Source organism: Paroedura picta, chromosome 4, assembly GCF_049243985.1.
Source record: "Paroedura picta isolate Pp20150507F chromosome 4, Ppicta_v3.0, whole genome shotgun sequence".
Taxonomy (NCBI): Eukaryota; Metazoa; Chordata; class Lepidosauria; order Squamata; family Gekkonidae; genus Paroedura; species Paroedura picta.
In genome coordinates, this window is record NC_135372.1 from 58,944,032 (window position 1) to 58,968,602 (window position 24,571).

The following is a 24,571-nucleotide window of genomic DNA, read 5'->3' on the forward strand; positions in this document are numbered from 1 at the left end:
GTGTTAAGTATCTATTTCATTGTGATATAATAGCAACAGCGTGTGCTGAAGAAGACTGAAGTCAGTACAGCAAATTTATTTGTCTATTAGTCATATTTATTTGCTGCCACTCCAGAGCCTGCCGCCTTGTGGCTGTGAATAAAAGGTCCCTCGATTCCAGGACATTTTTCCTCTGTTATGCAGGAAGCTGCTACACAAACTATACTTTTAGAGTCTAGTGTCTAACCACCTTTGGTTCAAAGGAAGTGTTAACAAGCAGAAGTGCAATAAGAAAAAAAGAACTAGGTCCACTTGGCATTTGTCAACAAGTTATTTTATCTTCTTGGTTTAATAATGGTGATTGAAAGCTGCCTCCAGTAAAGATGTATGTATTTAAACCTGGAATACATTTCAATTGTGGTTTAGAATAAATTACTGGAGAGGAAGGGAAAATGGATAAGAGAATTTTAGGGGAGGTTGAAACCACGTTGCAAAGCTGCATGTGTGTTATCTCTTACTGATACAGGTTTACCTCATTTTTCATCTGGGATTTTCCGCTGTTGGGGAAGGGACACATTTATTGCCCTGAGAGGTTTGATGTTGGTTACTGGACGACACTTGGAAGCAAGGTATGACCCGTACTGTTAGTGGCTGGGTAGTATGGCTGTTGACATTGATACAAATGCATGGAAGAGAGAAATGGGATTATTGCGGCAAGGGGTAATTGGCCTGATTTAAGTGGTTGGGGTCATATACAGATGTTCATGCCAATGCTTCCTCTCCCCTTAATATTTTGATATTCAGCAAAACATGTGGAGGGGGGCAGAAAAAAAGACAGCATTTCCATTCCTTGCATTCTGACTACGTTTCACATTTCACTTGTTATTTAGATCTTTTCTTTTTGAACTGGATTGTTTGCTGTTGAGAGTAAACTCAGACACACAATTCTATGTATGCTACCGTTTTCCCCTTCCTCCCTTGCTTTCAGGAACATAATTCTGGCATTTGCTGGTACCCTGAGACATGGCCTCATCCCCAACTTGCTTGGTCAGGGCACTCATGCCAGGTTCAATTGCCGTGACGCTGTGTGGTGGTGGCTTCAGTGTATTCAGGATTACTGCAAAATTGTTCCAAATGGGACTGAGATTCTCAGGTGTCCTGTGTCCAGAATGTATCCTACAGATGACTCCCCTCCTCAGCCAGCAGGCAAACACGTAATTATGATTCTGCCTCAGTTTGTCATTTTGTTGCTTACTTGCTTGAATCATGGAGAAATGCCTCCTGAGTAGAAATCGCCTTGCGATTTGCTAATAGGACATAGTAATCTGCATTGGTTGGCCCATAAAGGGGTAATGGCTGAATCTCTTGAAAGTGAGTTGGATTTGCAGGTGTTGTGGTCCAGCCCACCACTATGATCTTGCACAAAAGGAAGCCACTCGTGTCTTTGTCTTAAGAAAGAAGGAGGGGTATTGATGCTGTTGCACCTGCAAAAATAAATAGGTCTGGGCTTGGCTTGTGCATGGATGGGAGACCACCTGGGTTTCCAGTGCATTGTTTCTCTAGCTTTCTGAGAAAGAATGGGAAATACAGCTAATACATATGCTTGCAAACATTAAAATTTAATACCTCTCTATCCCCCTGAAACCTCCCCTGCCCTGTTTTTCTTTCAGTATTTTGTTCTCCAACTAATATTTTTTAACTTGTTAATATGTTAAGATCTGTTTATTGAAAATAACGTGATTATTGCTATCAGAAAATTATTAGCTTGTCAATTGGTTCAAGAAATCTTGGCCTGTTTTACAGAGGGATGCTTAATACATTTTAGGGCAGCCCTATGCTTACTACAATAATCTCCCAGTAGGGCAGCTCTATGCTTACAACAGTAATCATACTAAGTATGTGTGTTTTAATCATACCTCCCTTTATTTTCACTTTGTTATGTCTGAATCCATCAAAACTCAGGATCAGCCTCTCTATGATGTAATACAAGAAGCTATGCAGAGACACATGCAAGGCATACAGTTCCGGGAGAGGAATGCTGGCCCACAAATAGATAGAAACATGAGAGATGAAGGTACATTATCTTTTAAAGTACTTTTTCAAAACAAAGTTCTGATCCAGCAGATTATGTATGTGTATATGTGGTTTTATTCAGCACTACCTGCAGAAATAAATTCTGTCTGTTTATTTGAAAGATTTATATACTGTCTCTTTTACTCAACCAGTCATTTAATTTTTTTATTCATTTTTTTAAATCTAACATACACATACAAAAGCCAACTATGACCTTAATACTCCAAAAGCAGTCCTACCACAGTATATTTTCAAAACACAGCTGAGTTCAGTCTTGAACATATATACTCAGACTCCTAGTCAAGGGACTTAATTCCAGCAAAGGGTTCTTAGAATTACAATGAAAGAACCTCCATACATACAAGCCCTGCAGAAAAGACCCACCTTACCCAGCCCCTGAAAGGCAACAGGGCAGAGCTTCGAATACTTCCCCAGAAAACTGCAGTAGCCAAACAAGCTCTTTCCAAGAGGGTACAAAGGTATCAAGTAGTGGGATCAGATAAAATGCACTGGAGACCTAAACCCACTCATTCAGAAAAGGAGAACTATGCCTCCCAGTTTTAAATTTCTTGGAGACTTTTTGTCCTTTAAACCTTCATGTTGTGGTAAAAATAGTTGGTGCCCAACAGTAAATGCCCTAATTAATTCTACTAAAGTGTATCTTGAGTGCTCTTTAAAGTTTATCTGTTGGGTCTATTCATCCCCATGTTGCTCTCTGTAAAATCAGACTTTCTTTCTTGGTAGGTTTTAATGTGACTGCAGGTGCAGATATGGAGACTGGCTTTGTCTATGGAGGGAACCGTTTCAATTGTGGCACATGGATGGATAAGATGGGGGAGAGCGACAAAGCTCGCAATAAAGGAATCCCAGCAACTCCAAGGTACAATTTCACTCTTATAATTCACAATTCTTGACTTCTTAAATTTGTAGTGGGAACCTGTAAACAAAGTATACATCAATGTTCTGTTTGGAATATTTTCAGAACTTTATTTGTAGTCAGTGGAAAAACTTGGTAGCCAGAACTGGAACATACAGTCATAACAGTTTTTGTCAAGTATGTTATATATACAGTTTAGCTACTTGTAAACATACAGATTCTGTAGGCATTTATGCAATCTTGTGCAGAAATATCTGAATACACAAAGTCCTCAAGATGTTGGCCCAGTATATTTTGTGGTCACTTATACTGAATTGTGCTTCTTATCCTAAAGTTGTTGTGGTTCTGACCGTAGTGTTGTGGTTCTGACCTTGTGAATATCGCCAAGCTGTGATAAAAGTAGAACTGTGAGACCCAAGATTATATATTTGCACAAAAGAAATGCCACGTGAGCTGATTCCCCCCCCCCCCCATTTTCATATGTGAAGAAGAGTTGGGTTTTATACAACATCCTTCACTACCTGAAAGAGTTTCAAAGTGGTTTACAATCACCTTCCCTTCTTCTCTCCACAACAGACACCCTGTGAGGTAGGTGAGGCTGAGAGACCTCTGAAAGGAATTGTGACTGGCCCAAGGTCACCCAGCTGGCTGCATGTGGAGGGGGAGTGAGGAATGAAACCTTGTTCTACATATTAGAGACTGGCACTCTTAACCACTGTGCCACGTTGGCTCTGATTTGTACTTGAATTCCTGCATGTGGTTGTGTTTCTCTGAGAGGTTTTGATTTCCACATCACTAGGAGATTCAGCTTTGGCTTCCTCTGATTGGATCTAGCAAAAAGTTTCTGCTGATGTAAAGGTTGGGCAGTGTTTGTCAGTTCACCCTGTCCTGCAGCAGACCTCTGAAACTCCACCCCCACACACAAACCCACACTGTGTCCCCCAGAGCAGAATTTCAGGTGGCATTTTTGTCTACATTGTTGGAGTGTGACAGGGAATTTTTGCTCTGCTTAATGGAGGTTTTTATGGGATGCAAGCCTTTGCCTCTTAAGACTCCATTAATCCATGGCTGTGTACTTCAAGCCTGCATGATATAGGACAGGTGGATAGCAGCTCTCAGACTGTTGTGGCCCACTGGGGGGATTCTAAATAGCCATTTGTCTGAAGTTTCTTTCCTATCTCTCTGAGAAATAGCTGAAGTCTGCCTAAGCACTTGTACTGCTAGTCTTCTTCCATATGAATTCAGAAGCACATAAATGTATCTGAAACGTTTCTCTGGTATGAATTATTGAGAATCAAAACCTTCTGCACTGTTGTATTCTTGAACTCAAGAAGGGATAGGGTTGGGGTGGAGGGGCAAGGGCAAAAATAGGGAAACAAAGGGAAACTGAGCAATGGCAAACTGAGCTCAAAGAGCTCTTGGGTGGCAAAAGAGAAGGCAGAGGTAATGAAATAAGCTAATTTGGAATAGAGCATGACCTGGAAGATGGAGAAAGACAGAGAAAGTTGAAATGGAGGTAGGAAACAATGGCAGGAAAGTAAGATTTTGGCAGGACCAGTAAGATTTTGGAGTTGGTATGAGAAAGGAATCAGAGAGAACTGTCTGAGAGGTGGAGTTACAGACTTCGTCACTACAGAGAAAGAGAAGGAAATGAATTCTGAAGCAGAGCTAAAAAGAGGAGTTTAATAAAGAATGGGCATGAAAGCACTGAGTTAAAATTGTAATAATTTGTTTTGCCTCTGTTAAACTAGCAGTGCTTCCTGAATTAGCAGAAATATGTTTAAAGGTGTCTAAGTGATTAAATATTCTAAATAATTATTTATTTATTATTCGACTTATATCCCGCCACTCCCAGAACCCTGCTCATGGTGGCTAACAGTGTAGAAACCCCACATTAAAACCCTCCATAAAACCGTAACCCCATTACATCTAAAACATAACCAATTCTAGAGAGTGGCAGCCGACCCTCCCTCCCCCCGCTCAACTGATGGATGACACCATATGGGGGATCAAGGGAGCTGCACTGATCTCATTTGCTCAAGGGGGGGGAGAGCCCAGATCTTAACCAGCCTGGCCTCAACCAAAACCAGGCGGCTCCATCTTACAGGCCCTGCAGAACTTCAAAAGCTCCATCATAGCCCTTATCTCACCTGGGAGCTGATTCCACCAGGTCGGAGCCAGGACTAAAAAAATTCCGGGTCCAGGCCAGGCAAGCTTCCCTCGGGCCAGGGCAGGATGTTGATGGGAAGAATCTTGGGAGAGCAAGAGCATCACTTATCTGCTACTGGAACTCTACTGAAAATCTGTCCTTTTCCTCTAGAGATGGCTCTGCTGTGGAAATTGTTGGCCTGTGTAAATCGATGGTTCGCTGGTTGCATGAACTTTCAAAGAAGAAAATATTTCCTTATTCTGGAGTTACTGTGAAAAGGCATGGTAAGACTGAAAATTACTGTGGAGTTAGCATGACAAGGCATGGTATCTGAGTGTGTAACTACAGTTCAACAAGAAAAAAACCCTGTGAGAAATATAGTAATCCAGTAGTTTTATTTATTTATTTTATTTATTATTTGGTTTTTTAACCCACCATTCTCAGCAACGACCCACGGCGGGTTACCACAGTGTACTTAAAATGCCCATTAAAACTACACAACCCAACGAGTGGCAATATCCCCCACCCAAGCAACTGTTCAGGTCAAATATTAGTACAAGGACTGAGTTTACATTATTAAATACAAAACTGTCAGATATAAGTAGCATAACAAGGGGACCAACAGAAGATATTCTCTTATAGAACCCCAAGCTCAGCTTTCTGAATGTTATATAATATCTTATATGGCAGGGAAGTGCAGACACTGCCATCAAATAGCATGATAATACATTAATAATAAATGGTACAATATAACTGAGGTTGCAAGAATTGGAAAACATGCAAAAAAGTATCAGACATTATATGTCATAAACAATGCGATCAAGAATGGAGTTACAAAAGTAGAAGGTCAAGATTTTCCCCATAGTATTGTAATTCAGAATGTTCATTTTTTTCCTGGTGCAAACATGCTTTGTTTTGTTTTGTCTTGTTTTTTTGTTTTTTGTTTTTTTTTTGGGGGGGGGATAGGTCATTACAAAAATGGTAAAAACTGTTCAATTCAGTGCTGTTTGGTTTTTCTCCTACTTCAGTTCCTGTCTGTTAAGAGTATGCCTCTCAAAAGCATTTTTATCTTACTGTAATTTTGAGTGCTTGACATGAGCTTAAATTTCACTAATATGCTGTTGACCTGCAGATTTGCTGTTGTCTTATAAATGTTCATTTAAACGTAGCCATACTTTCTGTTTTCCCATCTGTGGCCTGTTAGCATGTCTGGTTTTTCATACACTTAGAAAGCTTTCGTACCTGGCTTCCTAAAGGTCTTTGCAGTGTTATGAGAGCATTGATAGAGGACAGATGATAGAGATGTTTTGTACATCATAACAGAGTTACAAGTATTTTTGTATCTTAATTAACAAGCAAATCAGCAGAAGAATAAAATAGCACTCTCATCTCCCTCCAGCTTCCAACTGTAATTGGTAACGCCACGGGAGGGATGGAAAGGAAGCAGCCAGGTGCTTCTCCACTGTGCCTGAATCTGGTTCAGCTGGAAGTCACCCCCCTCCCCCCAGGAATATTTGGTCCCTGTGGACTTTTTGGGAGCCAATTCTAGCTGGAAAGTGGGATAGAAACATGAACTTCATGCATCAAGCTTATTCAGCATACCAAGCCAGGGCAAAATTACTGACAGATGCAAAAATCTGGAGTAATGAAAACCATTTAACAGAATCAAAAGTCCATTTCTCCCGATGGCTAAATAGTCATGAATTTTTTCCTTCTGATGCCAGACAATTTTTAAAAGAGAAATATTCATTTATATCCCACTTGTCAGCCACTCTTGGGGTGAGCCAGATATGATGGTGGGATTTGACATGGAACAGAGCCACTTGCAAGCATGCATTTTCTTTGTCATCTAGATAAATGGACTAATCAGTTTTGAAAATGGAACACAGAGGATAAGCAGCAAGCAAAGAGCTCATCCTAGTGACTCCAGTACTTTCAGATTTCTATACCTTCTCCCCCCCCCCCCTTTGGCTTCAGACCATATTCAGTTGCTGTCTTCTGTATTGTGCTGTTTTCCAGGGATGGAGGAGACTGTTACATATGATCAGTGGAACAGAAAAATCCAAGCACACTTTGAAAAGCTGTTCTTTGTCTCTGAGAACCCAGCGGATCCTAAGGAGAAACATCCCACTTTGGTTCATAAACGAGGAATTTATAAAGACAGCTACGGAGCATCAAGTCCTTGGTGTGACTATCAACTAAGGCCTAACTTCACCATAGCAATGGTAGTGGTAAGTGTTGTATGTGTGCTATTCAGTTTTCCAGTGCCCCTTTGCTTGTTGAAATAAGTTTTTTTATTTATTTTAGAAGATTTCTATACTGCCTTTCAGCCCAAGTATCCAAGGCAGCCAGCATTTAAAACAATAAAATAGCATTTTAAAATGCAATATATATTCATTCACTTGTTCATCTTCCAACATTATATATGCCATCAAATGTCAATAATGCTCTTCTACTCTCTACTTAAAAAACACAACACTTAAAAACCACTGGAAGAACATTTTAATCTTTCAGGTCATTCCATTGCTGACCTAAGAGTGGCAGTCTTCAAACAAAGACATTTCAAGTGGAAATTGCAGTTCAAGGTTACGGAACTTGAGTTAATTCACAAATTCAGACAAATGGACAGATACACCCCCCAGCTGCATAGGGTCATAGGATTCTTATCTTACTACAGATGCTAATTTTCTGCCCCTTATCTCCTCTGCCCTAATCAAGCTGATTACAATATGCATCATACCTTTGCATCTTTTACAAGCATTCTTAACAACACCCCTCCCACCTTCTGACTAGGTTAAAAGGATTCAGATATCTCTGTTTCTACTCATGTCTCACAAAGGGTACTTTGACTCTCGAGAGCTTATGCCCTGAAATTGTTGTTGGTCTGTAAGGAGCTATTGAACTGGAACTGAATAATTTAAAAAGACATATAAATACATAGGCACACAAGGAGGGAGGATGACTAATAAGAGTTGGTGTGGGAATGCTAAACAAAACGTGTTCACCTGCTGTCGGAAGACAACTAGAGAGAGAGGTAAATTTCCCTGAGGCTGGAGCCACGACCAAGAAGACCCTTTCTCGGATTGCCACCCATCTAGCATCAGATGGCAGGGCCACCTGAAGCAAGGTGACTGGAGTGACTAGGTAAGTTCGTATGAGAATGCTAGCAGGGGGCTCATGGGAATTGTAGTCCATGGACATCCGGAGGGGCGCAGTTTGACTACCCCTGCAAGTCTTAGCAGACCTCAGGATGTATCCGAGGTGCAGAGATGACAAAGTCTACCTGCTGTGCAATAATGAGATGTGGCACTATGAGTAACCACCAATGAGGGACCACGTGCTTTCTCTGTGAGAAGATGTGGCTGCTTTCTTCAGCTACCATGGTGATGAGGGTATTTTCACAGCAACTTAGCTGCTTTAACTGCCTGATATTTTCCAGGGCTCAGCAAATGAGGAAAAGGGTTCTATCAACACAGCAGGGAAGTTTTTTTTAAATACCAATTTTAGGTTAAAAGGTGGAAGTACTTGGAGAAAGAGAAGGATTTTAAATGTGAGCTAAAGGAAGAATGTCGCTATTTAATGATCTCTCCTGATTTTGTTGCCTCTTAAAATTTATTATTTTCTTTTTACACTTTTTTTTTCTTTTTCCAGGCACCGGAAATGTTTTCTCCTGAAAAAGCTTGGAAAGCACTTGAAATTGTAGAGCAAAAGTTACTAGGTCCGCTTGGCATGAAAACATTGGACCCAGAGTAAGTGTGATAGAAAGTCAGCTGAAGTACTTCAACATCCATAAACACCACTGCATCTGTACACTGGCAATGTGGAGCTAAGTTCTTTGTACAATAGAAAGGAATGGAATGCACAAGTCGAAAGACTCTACTGGTCTTAGTGGATGTGTTATAAAACTTATTGGTCGTGTGTTTATTAATCACCAGCATGTGACAATTTCATGTGTATCAACAAGAAAATACCTTTTAAATTAGCAATTTGTCTACCCTTTCAGTTTAACAGAAAAACATAGTCAAAGATAAAAACTTCATGCTTTTAGAGTAATATGAAATTTTGTGGAAGAGATAAAGCTCTTTAAAATATATTGTGTGCTTTCTTGTGTATCCATCTCTGTGAATTGACATCTTGAATTCTTCATCTGTGTGCAAATACAATTTGGCCTTCAAAGTCAGTAGCCTTGCCTTTGGTCCAGTGATCTAGATGTTTGGTGCCATCTATCCCTTGCCACTATGAATCTGACTTCACAAAGAAGCTAGATTAAAGCTGAATCAGGAGAGCAGATTCCTGCAAAGCTTATGAGTTTTGAAGATAGTGGTGATGGCCTCTGTAATTCTATAATATTGCTTATAAATACCAGATTATTAATTAATGCTAGGAAATTCCCTATATTCAATGCTGTTGAATCAAGATGATTTATTTCCTTTAAATAATTTTGTGAACTGTATCCTATCATTTTTTCCCATCAGACCCTTCAACTGATTCAAGATACTCTGGCATCATCCCAAGAGGATGTTGTGTCAGCAGACAGGTCCTAGCACTGGAAGAGTGTATGGATGCCAGTTAAATAGACAGATCCATCTCCTAGGTTTTAATGCTCCTTTCTCTGAAGATATTTACTGTTTTCTTTCTTTGCTCATTGCAGTGATATGGTTTACTGTGGTGTGTATGACAATGCCTTAGACAACGACAACTACAATGTGGCTAAAGGATTTAATTACCATCAAGGGCCTGTAAGATTTGTTCTTTTGCAGTTTTCAACATTATGTTCCACACCTAAAAGGATGCCACTATAATATTATTTCTGTTGTTATGTTCTTTTTCAGGAGTGGCTTTGGCCCATTGGGTATTTTCTTCGTGCCAAATTGTACTTTGCCAAGTTAATTGGTCCGGACATCTATGCAAAGACTGTGTTTTTGATTAAGAACGTGCTTTCTCGGCATTACGTTCATCTTGAGAGGTAAACTGACATTTCTTCATACTATATGGAAATATTAGGGATTGATAATATTGCTTTGATTTCAAGCTGAAATAGAGTTCTCCCAGCTTAAGAACAAAAAAGGAAGGAATTGATAGAGAATTTGTATATACAATTGTTACAAACATGGTAATTTAAAATGTAGTCACTATTTTATAAGCTACCCAGTACAAGACTAATGAAAAGGGAAACTGTTCAGCTTTAAGATATTGACCACATTGAAGCCAGAGTCCATCCAAAGTTGTTGTAATACTTTAATGCCTCAACTCTAAACCCTTCTTTGGAAGTCACTCTAAGCCTGGTCCCTGCAGAAACCGGAAGCCTCGTGTGAATCAGGCACACTGGAGCTCAAAAAGCTTCCTGTGCCCTGAAGATGGCAGAAAAGTGATGTAAAAATATGCACCTCCAGCAAGTAGCTCGTGTCAGCCTTCTTACCCCTTGTAAAAGACTTCTGGTGGAGTTTGAGAAGGCAAACTGCTACTACTACTACTGCTACTTTATCTATAGTCTGCTTTTTCACCGAGTCTGATTACACACTGCAAATAAATGTGATCTACAGGATGAAATGCCTGATAAGAATGTAATAGGGCTAGGATTACAGCCATCAAGCAAAACATATACAGTAACACATAAATATAAAAACAAAGCAGTGAGAAAAGGATAATACATTCTATACATACTAGTATAGTACACACTCCTCTTACTTTCATTATAACGCCTCTTTTAAAATGTCCTCCTGAACAGTTCTATTTTATATAGCTTCCTGGGCTGGTTCTGCACTTTTTTTTTTTCATTGTCAATCCTGCTGCATTCAGATCGATCTGAACTCGGGTCTTCTGCCTTTCTTTTTCCTGTATTGAAACAGACTGCATTCTACACTTAATTGTGTGGCTGTTCTCTCCTTCCCGCTAGGTTGGGAACACTCAGAGGGAGGAGGGGAGCGGTGATTGCGAAGCCCCAGTTGACAATGAAGGAGCACAGGGCTGGAATGGGATTTATTTTTTGCCATTCATCTCCTGACTCCACAGCCAAAGCAAGCAAGGGTGTGGGGGGGAAATGGAGCATGAGGCTGCTTGTTTATCTTTCTTTTCCTGCGTGAACAAGGGGGGAGGGATAATCCAAAAGGCAAATCTCGGCACATCGAACTGTGGGCTTTGGAGCACAGTCACTTTAGAAATGAAGGCAAAAATAAGTCTTGCGAGTGAATGGCAACTGGGAACCAAGCAGTCTTTGAACTGACATCCTGACCAATCAGCGACAGACAGCTTCACTACATCACTGTTGGAGGTGCGGGGAGGAAGTTAATCCGACAAAACACACTTAATAGTGGGCCTTTTGGAGTGGTTTTCTCAAATGTAGCAAGTTATATCTGCTCTTGGATATCGCGGGGGAAAGGTAGTGTCACCACGGTTCATTCATAGACGTTGCAGAGGAAAAATTCAAAATGGAAATTGAATCACGTGTAGGTGACTTCTTTTTAATTCAGGGTCACTGGGGATAAAAAGCCCAGTGCAGATTCAGCCCTGGTGGCCCATTTCCCTTTTCCTGAAAGATCACTATTGCTGTGAAAGATCTCATACAGAATAATGTTATTATTTTCCCATAGTTTTGTTTGGCCTTGCTTTCTGTTTGCTAACATAGGCTAGTCCTCTTTTATATTATTATTATTATTATTATTATTATTATTATTATTATTATTATTATTATTATTATTATCATTATCATTATCATTATCATTATCATTATCATTATCATTATCATTATCATTATCATTATCATTATCATTATCATCATTATCATTATTATTATTATCATTATCATTATCATTATTATCATTATTATTATCATCATCATCATCATCATCATCATCATCATCTTTCGATTTATTGCCCGCCACTCCCTTACGGCTCGTGGCGGGTTACAACATTTTAAAAACCCCAATAAAATCCATTAAAATCCCTCAACAACAATTACAATATAACATTATCGGTTAGTAAGCTAACCTGGCAAGATAGGCTAATCAACCTCCCCCTCCTACTACAAGCAGGTGGAGAGGGGATACTGATGGTACTAATCCCCAATCTCAATCCCAGGTCCCGGGTCCCCGGCGGGGGGGGGCATAGATGTTAGCCTCGGCCTCAACCGTAAACCTGGCGGAAGAGCTCCGTCTTGCAGGCCCTGCGGAATGATGGAAGATCTTGCAGGGCCCGCAGCTCTCCCGGGAGCTCATTCCACCAGGTAGGGGCCAGGACCGAAAAGGCCCTGGCCCTGGTCGAGGCCAGGCGTGCTTCCCTGGGGCCGGGAACGACCAGCAGATTTTCTCCCGCAGAACGTAAGGCTCTGCGGGGGGCATAGGGCGATAGACGGTCCCTCAGGTATGTGGGCCCCAACTCGCGTAAAGCCTTGAAGGTTAAAACCAAAACCTTGAACCGGATCCGGGCAGCAATTGGCAACCAGTGCAGCTGCCTCAGTACTGGCTGAATGCGGGCCCTCCAAGGTGTACCAGTGAGGACCCTGGCAGCTGCATTTTGCACTAGCTGGAGTTTCCGGACCAAGGACAAGGGTAGGCCCGCGTAGAGCGAGTTACAGAAATCTATTCTGGAGGTGACCATTGCATGGATCACTGTGGCTAGGTGTTCGGGGGACACCTAGTTTTACACCAGGATTTCATCAAGCAGAAGAATGCACTGAGGAAAGAGAAATGCCATTTTCACCTCTTCTTTCCTCCCATGGCAAAAACAGCTATCCCCTTATGCTGTGCCTTGGGTTCACTGCTCCCCCGACACTACCTTGAGAGGAGGGGGGTTGTTTGGGCTGCAGCAAGATGGGAGGCAGAGAGATCCTATTTCACTGATGAAAATTCTTCTGTCAACAAAGGGACGTTGCCATGTATTCTCTTGTTTCTGCAGATCTTCTTGGAAGGGGCTTCCAGAGTTGACTAATGAAAATGGGCAGTATTGCTCCTTCAGCTGTGAATCTCAGGCCTGGTCAATCGCCGTCATCCTGGAGGTTCTCTATGACTTGTAACAGCGATGATCTGCCTCAATGAATCAGCTTGCTTTGTTCTCAGTTGAAGTACCCGTGCATGTCCTGTCGTAAAGTCCTGCTTTCCCACTGTTACACTGGTTTTAGAAATGGTTGTTCTGACACACTTGTTTGTGGGTGCTCATTCTTTGAGAATTGCACTAGAATATAAATATGTGTATTAACTGCATACAGGAGCAGGCTTTAAAATGTAACACCTTTCTGATGCAGCAGGATTTCCTTTTCAAGGCCCTAATTTTTTAGTACTTTAAGTTTAAGCCTTCTGGATGTGTCTGAGTTAAGGAGTAAAAGAGGTCTTGCAGGTGAGCAGCATGATCCCTTAGCCAAACCAGCTGCTTAACTTCTTTCACCCCCTTTCCCCAGGGACTTCTCCCCACCACATTTACAGAACTGAAGATTGGCTGAGGGAGTGGAACTGAGCTGTGAGCAGGCAGCAGGTTCAGCTTTCCTTGCTAATGTGCCCTGTTTGCTTTTTAAATTAGGCTTTGAACCCCCCCCCCCCCCGTCTACATGATCTTAGCAGATCCCGTTTTAAATGCCTCTCTCTACACTGTATTGTCCAGGTCAGGGATCCCTAACACGTGCCCTTGGGTACCATGGCTCTCGCTGGCACTCCCTTCTGGAGCCTGCCAAGTGTTTTTAGAAGGGAGACAGGGCCAGTTGGTTCTTTTGCCCGGCAGGGCCTTGAATAGGCCATTGGAAATCTGATTGCCTATAAAGATTTTTTTTAAGTGGCTTCAGCAACAGCTGTCACCATAACACTGTTTGTGTATGCAAGAAAATATTTTACACAGTATGTCCGTTCTGAAAGCATCCTGTTAAACAGAGCTGCCACCTGAAATGTTGAAGAGTTACTATCAGCTCTGTGATGTCCTGTGGTTGGCTGTGCCTCCTGGGCTCACTTCCCTGTGTCAGAGTTGCAAAGGTACCCGCAGGGTCAAATCGGCTGGGGGGCCCTGGTGTAAGTGGGCCCTGAGCATTTTGTATGGTGTTTCTTCTGAGGCCCAGCAATGCATCCAAGAAGCATTGCGCTTGCCAAAGCTTCTGCCCTTTTGTCTACCAAGCAGGGGATGGGGTTATATGACACTGCAGTTTCAACAGCATCTTGTATAGAAACTTTCTTGTGCCACAGAACAACTTAGCTGCTCACCAAACTCCTAGACAGGACACACCAAGAGCAGTCACTTTCTATGCATTCTTGAAGTCTAGGTCATAAAAGCATTTCTTCAAAGCTGTCTTCACTAGTCATGGTATAGTAAAAGTGGTAGCACAAGCTAGTCCCAATACAGTGGTCATTTTAAATCTTTCACTGTGGCAACTGCCTTATTTAGGTCATGTTTACATTGGATGTCCCTCCCTTCCTCTCTTCCCCTAGTTCGCTTTCCCCCCCCCCCCCCCCCATTGTAGGTTCCCACCCACTATCCATCAATATGGCAGGGAAGAAATCGCCAGCAAGATGATGGTGACTTGAACAGAATGGCCGTGTGGTGGAAGACATAACATCTTTTTTAGAAACGATAATTTTTTAATAACTTTTACTGTATTTTGTATTTTACCGAGTGCTGGTTTTAAATGCTGTGAACCACCTTGAGTCCCCTAGCAGGGAGGGTGCTGTCAAGAAATTGGGAAAAAAATTGGAACCAAAAGTCTTCCTCCCTTTTCAGGCCCTCTGGCAAGCTGGGTGATATCAGATTAATGTCTCACTCTACATAGGCAGCTGCCAAGAAGAACAATTCACAGCTCCATCCTGACAAGCAATTGTTCATGTACCAACCTTTAGTGACCCACCTGCAAGAAAGGAATTTTCCTGCTGCATGCGGTTTTAAGAGGTTCCTTTATCTTGGTTCAATCCAACTTGTTTGGTGTGATTACCGTTTAGTGAAAGTATCTGGAACTCAGTAGCGTGCTTGATTGTGCCATTGTCTCAGTGCAGTTATTTAGCAAAAGCCAGATTAGGTAGCAACATTTTCTGGACTGTACCAGGAAAGTAGTAAGTTGCATGCATAAAATACACTTGTGCTAACTCTGCTGATCAAACTGCCTAAAATTGAGTATGCTTAGTATTAATATTTTATGGTATACTTTAATCATTTCAGCTATGTTGTTTATCACAGAACCAAAGCATATAGCTGGAGGTTTACCTGAGGACTTGCTAAGGGTAGCAGGATGCTGACAAATAGGATGGATGTAATACTCTGCTAAAACTGCACTTTAGTGTATATTGCTTTTTGAAAGCTGGTGTTTACTTTGTCCATACTGGTATTTTAAGCTGGGAATAATGCTAAGAGATTTTAATGGTAGACACTCACTTCATCTTCTTAAGCATGATTCTATGGCCAGATTTTATCTGATCATTGAAGTGCATTTTTTAAACGCTATAGTGCAACAACTTTCTGAAAAGCAGCTGCCCTGTTTGACATTCCTCATAGCGTGATGGGTAATGAGCGGCTAACTATAAACAATTTATGTATCAGGGATTTTTTTGTGGCTGTGGGCTTTTTATTAGAAGCAATCCTGTAAAATAAATATTGTCCCATTAAAATGTTAAGAAATAATTTTCTTGAAAGAGGATATTAAGGGAATGTGTGCCGGCCTGAGTCAGTCTGAGGGGGAAGTCTGACATTTTAACATTCAGGGCATTCAGTTTGCATTTCAGTATATAGCTAGAAAAACTGCTCAGTTGCAAAATCTGCTTACTTGAAAACTAGGGTCACTTTGTATAAACGAACTGCAATTGCCATTTTCATCTTGAAGTCTTTCTTTGGAAAAGGATGCTGAATGGGAGCAAGTTGGAAAGCTTTTGTTACGATAACTCCAGTAACATTACCTTTCAGCAGGCAGATAAGAGCAACACATTTGGTGTTTTAGCCATATGAACTGGCAGAAAGTCTCATTAGCTTCAGGAGAGCGCATTTACCAGTTGATGTGCTTAATATTGAAACTCTTCAGTCAGATATTTGGAGCCAAACCTAGATGTGGCAAGCAGCATCTCCACATGTTCTGATATGGAAGTGCCCCAACTGTATAGAAAGATGGGAGTGGGTGCTGCTAACATGGGATTACCTCTGTGCAGCTTCTCCTGCCAAGCATTTCTTTCCTCAGCTGGATGAAGGCCATTGCAGCAAAGGGCTGCAGAGAGACTTTAGAACCCTTCTGCAGTTTAAGTGGCCTCCATACGCACATCACTTTCTACATGCTTAGGGAAGTCATGTGTCCAAATACATGGATCTGCAGGCAGGACGCTAGCTTGGTGGGCTAATCCCAGCAAGGATATATAAAAAAAACCAAGCTGCAAGTATCTTCCTCTTAAGTGCAGTTACAAAGTCAAAAAGGAGCCTTAAAAGGTGCAATTGTACTGAATAGATCTATGCCTGGCTTAGCATCAAGGGTAACCTTGCAAGACCGTTTATGCACTGGAGGTTTCATGCCGGGCTGCAGGCTGGAGTTTGTCATGGCAGGTTGCCCCACCTCTTCCTGCACCCTCACGGGGGAGCATCTGGCCCTGTGCGCCTCATCCGCCCCCGATTTGTGCTCCTGCACGGGAGCTGGGGCAGTGAAGTCCCCAGTGCGTAAACAGTCCAAGAGGGAACATCTGAGGCTGCTGCTTATCCCTCCCTCTGGCCACCACAGCTCCCTCTCTACAAGCAGACAGTGCTCTTTCCCTCCTCCTTAGTTGCTGCAGTGCCAGTGCAGTGGGTGGGGCAATGGTGTGAAGGAGACAGGCAGAGGCCTTCCAACCTCCCCTGGGATCTGCCACCTGAGATCTTCTTGCCTCATCGTAAAGCCAGCCATACTTACACTTCAAAAACTGAAATGACCTTTGAGTGGAAGGAGCTCTAGCAGTCATCAGTTCTTCAGTTGTACTAAAGTGTTATGATGAGTTGTGCACCTTTCGATCAGAGAACAAAGCGGTATATATTTCTCACCTTAGTATTTTTATAGCGATGTTTAAAAGGCTTGTATTTCAGTTCCACGTCTGCCAATAGTAATATATAACACAGATTTTAAAATGTATGTAAATATACATATGTGTGTATGTGTGCTTCATAATAAGCATTCGATCTGTAAGCATGTTGCTAAAATTATGTATTTAAATTATTATATAAAATTGGCCAGACACTTTGAGATGAAAAATTATAGCTTTTACCCTGCACATAATGGAATGTTTCTGTCAGCAGGTGAGAGTCGTGATTTCTGCTCATTTTCCCGACTTAGTCAGCTGGCCCCTCAGAACAAACTTCCAGAGGGCTACGTGGGCTGCAGTGGGAGGGAGATGCTGGAAAGGCCAGCTCCACACTCAGCTGGCGTATCTCGTAGGATAGAAGCCAACAGATCAAACGTGGAAAAGCGGAATCTAGCATATGTCAGATCACTGCCTTATGATAACATTCATCTCAAAATTAATTATGGTAAAGTGACATTTCAAAATGGTAAAATGGTACAACATTCAAATAGGTTAAGGTCAACAGCAGTGGCAGTATATGGATGAGAGAACTCTCTGTTAGCAGTTTTGTATGGACAGTTTTGTGATTCTTCCACGGCCCACCTTATGCCTTGACCCTTAAGCAATCAATGTTTCATGCACTTTTGACAATGGAGCGAAGCCATCTCACTGTCAGGACTACACGTGCCACTTGTTGCTTCCCAGTTCAAATGCATTTGTAATACTCATTAACCACGTTAAAGTAGGTGAGGGAACTGGGGGATGGGAATCATGCTAATACTGCTTGTAGTGTAAGGAGAAGTGCCATTGTTGCACATACAAGTCCTGTGTGTCTGGTATGATTAATCATTCTGTTACACATATAGTGTCTTTCCGCAGTTGTCTGTGAAGAACATTCAATAAAAGTCTAATGAAGATACATTTTCTCTTATTTATTAATATCCTCATAACCATGGCAAATGCAGCAGCAAATGGAGGATGGCTCTGCTTCTATGGGGAGGCTCACCGAGTTGGAGAATAGCCCCTTGGGATGGGTCTGGTTGAAGGAAGTAGTAAAAGGCAGGGACAGCATCCTTAACCCTGCTGCATCAAGGCAGAGGTTCAACTGGGCTACCCACTTGGGTAATCTGCCACCTAACTTCTTTTTGCTCTGGATTAGCCAATTGGGAGGAACAGAATGTATTAAGTAACATTAACTAGGTACTTTTTAATCTAAACGTAACACAGATACATGAGGGTGGTTCACCGCCTTGATTTTCTTTCTAATTCTCAGGTAATAAAGTTACTTCCTGGGTGAATTCCTTGAAATGGACCAAAAGAGTATAAGTACCCTTAAATTGGTTTTGACATTTGCTGCATTTGAAAAGAAATTACCCTAAATATGAAATGCACATGAAATTCAAAATTATCTTCTGCTAGACTGCATTTTAAAAGTTCACAGATGGATATTGAAAGTTAGAATACTACATTAATTGAACAATCAAAATGCAATACCCTCAGTTATATACTGGTAAGGCAAATTATAGTCAACTACCTTCAAAGCCTGTTCCTAAGACTGGGCCCTGAAAGGGTCCTCTCCCCTGACCCTGGCCAGGCAGCTTAATGTGGCTGTGGGCGGCAGCTCGAAGCTAAATCAAGTGGGGTGGGTGGGGGCTGGGCAGCTTGTTATCAGGGCCAGGATAGAGCTCCTTAGCAGGCAGTCAGCAGGCCGGGAGGCCCTCGTCAGCAAGCCCAGCCATGTAGGCAGAGGCCCTCCTTAGGAGGCCCTCCACCATGACCCTTTGCCCAGGGCCCTCTCACCTGCTCCAGGCACTGAGGCGTCTGAGAGCAAAGAGGCTAGAGTCCAGGGCCGGAGGGCGAGAGCCACAGGGGCAGGGCCAATCAGGGCAAAGCTGGCTGCACCCTGATTGGCCCTATTCCAACTTGGACAGCCGGACACGTTCCCCCCCCCCCAAAGCTGTTTCAGAAATATATAGAGGAACAACAGTGGATAAGGGTATCTGAATATAACTTTTAATTTAATGACCATTTTATTACTGGAAGAAAATTCTGGGGTGGATAGTCAGCTACAGCCTAACCCTAATTCACATTTTAAACAGGTTTGAGGCCGTGTCAATTACAGTCATGTAGAAAAAGAATTTCCCCTGACATGTGGATGTTCTCAGCCAATGCCACCAAGCTCTTGCCATATTTCTAATGCCAACCATTGACCTGCAGGGGGATCTAATTTAATTGCAATTATCTAAAAGGAAAACTAGTAGTTTTAGTTCAGGAGTACTCTCAAGAAATTAAGAGCATTGTCTTATATTTATTTAATAAAACATTTATATCCCACATTTAATTGTGGTTCAAGGAGGCTTACCACAAGGTTTAAAAAAAATAAAATAGCAAACCCAAATCTCTTGGAATTACCATTGATCTCTGGAATATAGAGATCTGTTTCCCCTAGAGAAAATGGCTTTGGAAGGTGAACTGTATGGCTCTAGGGCCTGATGATATCTCTCCCTGTACAGCTACAGTGAGAAGTGAAACTCAGAGCCGTCAGGACATCCATGTCTGGTCAAGCCTCCATGTTGCTTTTTTCTCTACTACTGAAGGCCGAAGCAGCATACAGGCACCAAGAAAGCACAATTGCAGGTACTGTAGCATCCACAGCCACCACACTGGGGTTTACAATTTTAAAACTTGATTTCTGTTTCTAGTTCTAAAAATTAATTTTGGACACGCTCAAGAAAGAGGAGAGTTTTGTTTTGCTTAATCCAAAGAACTCTAATTGAGAAATAAGTGCTCTCTGAGTAACCTTAGATGTTTAAGTTCACCTTTGCTTCCTAGATCACTTACCCTCCTTGACAGCTTTGTGTCACTGCAGCACTTTCAAGCAAGGTTTCGATTGCTTTTGTTTCTATGGCAAATGCAAACACACAAAGCAGGACCTCAGAACACACAACAGAAACAGCAGTTGCAGCCTTCTGCAAAATCAGATTTCCCAACCCTCCTTTCTAGAGGGAAGCTAGCAAAAACTTGAGTGGCATGTGCATGCCTTCTACCCAAGCCCATTGGGCCTGTGATGAGTCCTACAGCTGGGGAGATTTCTGACGGCACACAGAAGTCCAGGCACATTTCAGTAAAAAGCAGGCAGAATTTCCAGTCAAAATATATCTGCAGAAAGAGTCTGTCCTCTGTTTCCACACGGTTTCTGAGCTCATTCCCAGACCAGGCCAGCTTTGGCTTGAGTCCCATGCTGAGCTCTAAATTTTCACACCCGTCTGTATCAAAAGGCCTATCAGGGCAGATCTACTTAAGCAGCTCTGTTATTCATCATCCCAGTCAGGGCAGGGCTTCAGCATGAGGAGGACTGATGCTCTTGAGCAAACAGTGCACAGGCTTCTGGACGGAAAAGCTGGTCTCTGATCTGCATCAAGTATCCCACTTAGTAAAGCCTCCCAGGGATGCACGTTGTGTATAGAAGTCTCCAAGAAACCTTTCTTTCCGGGCAGCAGTCCAAGGCTCTCCCTTTCAGCTCAGGCTGCACCTTGTCCTGTTTTTCACTCTCATCTCTAAAAGCAGGCCCCTGGACAGGCAGCAGATCCTGTTTTTCATCTACTGACTGCAGAATTCCATGGTCCATTTGCTACTTTGTCCTCAGCCATCTCAGCTGGGCTTCCTTGACCAGAGTACTGGCTGAAGAAGGATGGCTCTCCCTTGCTGCCTCAAGACCCAGGCACCGCAGGGTCTGCTGCTGCAAAGCCTCCCGTTGCTGCTAGAATTTGGCTTCAGGCAGCTACTGGAACACCTAAGGCATTTCTATATGTGTGGCTCATGCAACAATGTCATTTCCATGAAACAATCTCTTGCCCCTCCATGTGTGTTGAGACAGCATAACTACTTCTGCTGTAACTGTGCCAAGATGCTGAAGTCTGAATTGATAGGTAGGAGTGAAAACTGCCTTTTAATTAACATCCTTGACCCTGCAGCTTCATTAGGCTTTTACAAAGTCCAGTCCATGAATGTGATCTGAAGCCTTTAGGTGCTATTGGAATGCAAGTAATAAACTGCCAGAATTACCTCCGAGAACATAAGCTCCCAGCAGCATTGGGCTTTGCACTGGCATGGAAACGATGCTTTAAGACTGAGAGGTGTTAGAACATGTTCAAAAGCTATGTACCATTTTATGGGAACTCACTGCTTTCATGGAGATGGATGTACCACACCTAAGCATCTAGGATTAACAAAGCAAGGAGTATCTGGTTCTAATTGCACATCACATCAGATGTGTTAAATATTTGTCTGTGGCATTCTAAAGTAAGCAGTGACATTCAGGCCCATTTAAAGTTGCTCACAACACTAAGAATCCACATTCTGTTCATATTCCTATCCTCTCCCCTCCCCCTCCGCAATTTTGTGGCTGCATACAGATTTTACTCCGTGTTTAATCGGTATCCTGCAGCAACGGAAAACATCGACCAGCTGTTAAATTGTAGCATGGATGCAGTTTAAAAGCTTGTTGCGTATTAGGCCTTTATACATTTCTGTCAGATTGCTAAAAAAGAAGCTAATGGATGCTACCACGGTACACACACACACACAAACTGGCAGCAAATGAAGAATAGGGAAGTGATTCTAATCCCATATGCAGCAATTCTGAATGAAATCCAGAATTTTTGGTGCGTTGTACATTTATACAAGCTCAAGCCATGCTTTGTCAATGAACAGGTGCAGCTGTGCACATGGGAGGTTAATGTAAGTTCAACAAAGCCCCCATTCCTTACTCCATTTCCCTGGATGGCACACAAACATGCACAATAAACCTATGATTCATGTTTCTACCCTGATTACAAGCCAAAATGGGTTCCTAAAGCCGCTCACTGGACAACAGGAATAAACCCAGTACAAATGTTTCATGGGCAGGGATGACAAAAGGGACAAAATTCCAGAGGGCCTTGTTATTCTGGGCCTAAGTAAGCCATATGATTTGTTTTTATATGATATCTAGGGTTGCCAGCCTCCAGGTGGGGGCTGGAGATCTCAATGATATCTGTTCAAACTACATAAATCTACATTTATTTATCGAAAACATTTTTTCCACTTCTCCTGTAGAAACTGGCATTATACCATACAGAGCTCCTTCCCTCTCTAAGCCCCACTCACCCAGGCTTTACCCCAGGTATTTTTGAACCTGGAATTGGCATCCCTAATGATATTTGAATAACGTGTGGGTCGTGTGAGGGGGATCCAGAAGACATCTTTGTCAAGGAGACCATGCGAGCAGCTCCGTGGATGTGAAGCGGAATTTTCAGCTGACACTCGATCCAGCCATCCTGGAGAGGTACTTGGTGGCAGCTGAAGGCCAGGACCCAGGAGGAGAGAGAGAGATTTAGAGGTTAAATACACAGGCCTTCTGAGGAAACTAATGGCTGGTGCCCTGTGATGGCGGAGGGCCAGCAGGCAAGGACAGCATCCAAAGGTTTTGTTGAGCTTTATACCGCCCTGTCCTTCCGATCCAGCAGCAATATGGGAATGAGATGGTATATTAAGAGGAGGAATTGAGAGCTATGACGTGCTGCAGCTGTCTGGCAGCACTACTGCAGCCCACCTGAAGTGGCAGGGAGCGGGAGACAGACAGCTCAGACGTACTTTTAGCTGGAATATACAATTACAATGCAAATTGCCAAGCCAGGCTGCAGGAAGGTCTCTGCTGAAGAACTTGTTATGATCGCCCTTCAGATACCAGTATATTTGTATTCCCTTCTAAAAATAATATGGTGATTTTTTAAAAAATTGTGGAGACAGAGAGAACACTAATTCTCCTCCCCCCCCCCCCAAAAAAAAAAACCTGGCTGGTTCCTTTTCAGAATAGATTCTTGTGGTAGAAAAAATATTTGTATTATTTACATTATTTATAGGACATCAAATAAGTAAATAAGACTAGGATTGCAGTAATCAAACTATAAGGATTAGCCATGATATGTTTAAGAACTAGAATTACATAGGTAGATCACAATGTAGTGAGAGCCAGATTGGTGTAGTAGTTAGGAGCGCCCACTTCTAATCTGGTGAGCTGAGTTTGATTCCCCACTCTTCCACATGCAACCAGGTGGGTGTCCTTGGGCTCGCCACAGCACTGTTAATGCTGTTCTGACCGAGCAGTAATATTAGGGCTCTTTCAGCCTCACCCACACAGTATGTCTGTTGTGGGAAGAGGAAAGGGAAGGTAATGGTAATCCATTTTGAGACTCCTTCTGTTAGAGACCATTTCCACATGAGGAATCTGTTCCTAGACTACCTTCGAATGTTGTTGGGTTTTAGAGCCCACTCCACATGATGTTGCCTGCATCCTGAAACTGTCCAGTAGCTGGATTGAGTGTTGGCCATTTTTAACTTTCGATTTCAGGGAATCACCAAAACTAGGACAATTTCCTCAAGGAGGGGCAAAACAGGAGTGGCTTCCTGTTGGCAAATGAAGGATATTAAATCTCAGGGACATCACTCCTCCCGCAGGAGTTGGAGTGTACGCTACTCCCCCATCCTTTCCTCTTTACCTCTTTGATACTTGGGGGAGGGATGGGATTTCTGGCTGTCATGTTAGTAGTTTGATGTTTTAATGGGAATTTTAATGGGGTTAGTTGTTGTGACCCGCCTCGAGCCTGTCGGGAGAGGCGGGAAATAAATTAATAATGATGATGATGATGATGATGATGATAATAATAATAAGGTTTTCAGCTCCTCATGGAGAGACCTCTCCTGTGTTTTTCCTCTGCCCTGTCATGGCTTTTTCCCCCTGACAAGCCTGCAAGGGAAAATAAGCCAAGCAGTGTAAGGAGCTGAAGGTGTTTTACTTGGTATCTGTGGCAAGAAGGGCTTAGCACTAAGTTGCAATAATTAGTACCTCATTTCGGCAAGGAAAATGTCCTCATTTTGGCAAGGAAAATTCTGAAAACATTTATTGCTAATTTTAAAAATATTTTTACAGAAGAATGTTAAACATAGAGGTCAACAGCATTAAAATATCATATTTTCATTTCTTTTGATGGTTCATGATGTTTGCATTTACTCAGCATGTATGAACATATTTGTCTTTGCCTGCAAGCTTGTACACCTTTTTGTTGCCCCAGGCAGTTCGGTTAAAAAGAAAAACCTCCAGTACCCAAGAGAAGGGAGAGGGAGGCAGGACACTGGAGGTGGAGAAAGCACTTCTTTGATGCCAAACTTATCTTTGGCTGGTGGGCTGCTGGTTGCTTTCCTGTAGCTAGTGCTACATAGGTTGGTGAATCCCCTTTTGGGGATTCCAACTAGCGCTTTAAAATGGAGGATGTAACTGGCCGTTTACTGCCCAGACGCTGCATGTTGGCAACATCATATGGAGGGACCAGAATATAACAACAAAGAAAAGTAAGTATTTCACTATTTTTAAAGGGTTTGGAAATCTCCTAACAGTGAAATCCTATACATCTGCTAAGCAGACTGCACTGAAAGGCTATTTTGTGGAGAGAATGCATAGAAAAACAAGGGAACTGAGGTTCT

At 42.3% G+C, this 24,571-nt stretch overlaps 1 protein-coding gene across 4 annotated transcripts in view; it reads left to right on the forward strand.

Annotated features, from left to right (window-relative positions):
• The window catches only part of AGL (amylo-alpha-1,6-glucosidase and 4-alpha-glucanotransferase), a 50,859-nt gene extending 32,890 nt beyond the window's left edge, over positions 1-17,969 (forward strand). For all 4 annotated transcript variants that reach the window (XM_077332992.1, XM_077332990.1, XM_077332993.1 and 1 more), the window contains exons 25-34: positions 506-608; positions 968-1,193; positions 1,942-2,053; positions 2,797-2,932; positions 5,250-5,362; positions 7,098-7,309; positions 8,730-8,827; positions 9,730-9,817; positions 9,911-10,044; positions 12,972-17,969. In XM_077332992.1, coding sequence (XP_077189107.1) covers positions 506-608; positions 968-1,193; positions 1,942-2,053; positions 2,797-2,932; positions 5,250-5,362; positions 7,098-7,309; positions 8,730-8,827; positions 9,730-9,817; positions 9,911-10,044; positions 12,972-13,089 — 1,340 coding nt within the window. In that variant the 3' untranslated portion in view covers positions 13,090-17,969. The remainder of the gene's footprint in view (positions 1-505; positions 609-967; positions 1,194-1,941; positions 2,054-2,796; positions 2,933-5,249; positions 5,363-7,097; positions 7,310-8,729; positions 8,828-9,729; positions 9,818-9,910; positions 10,045-12,971) is intronic.
• The last annotated feature ends 6,602 nt before the right edge of the window (positions 17,970-24,571 follow it).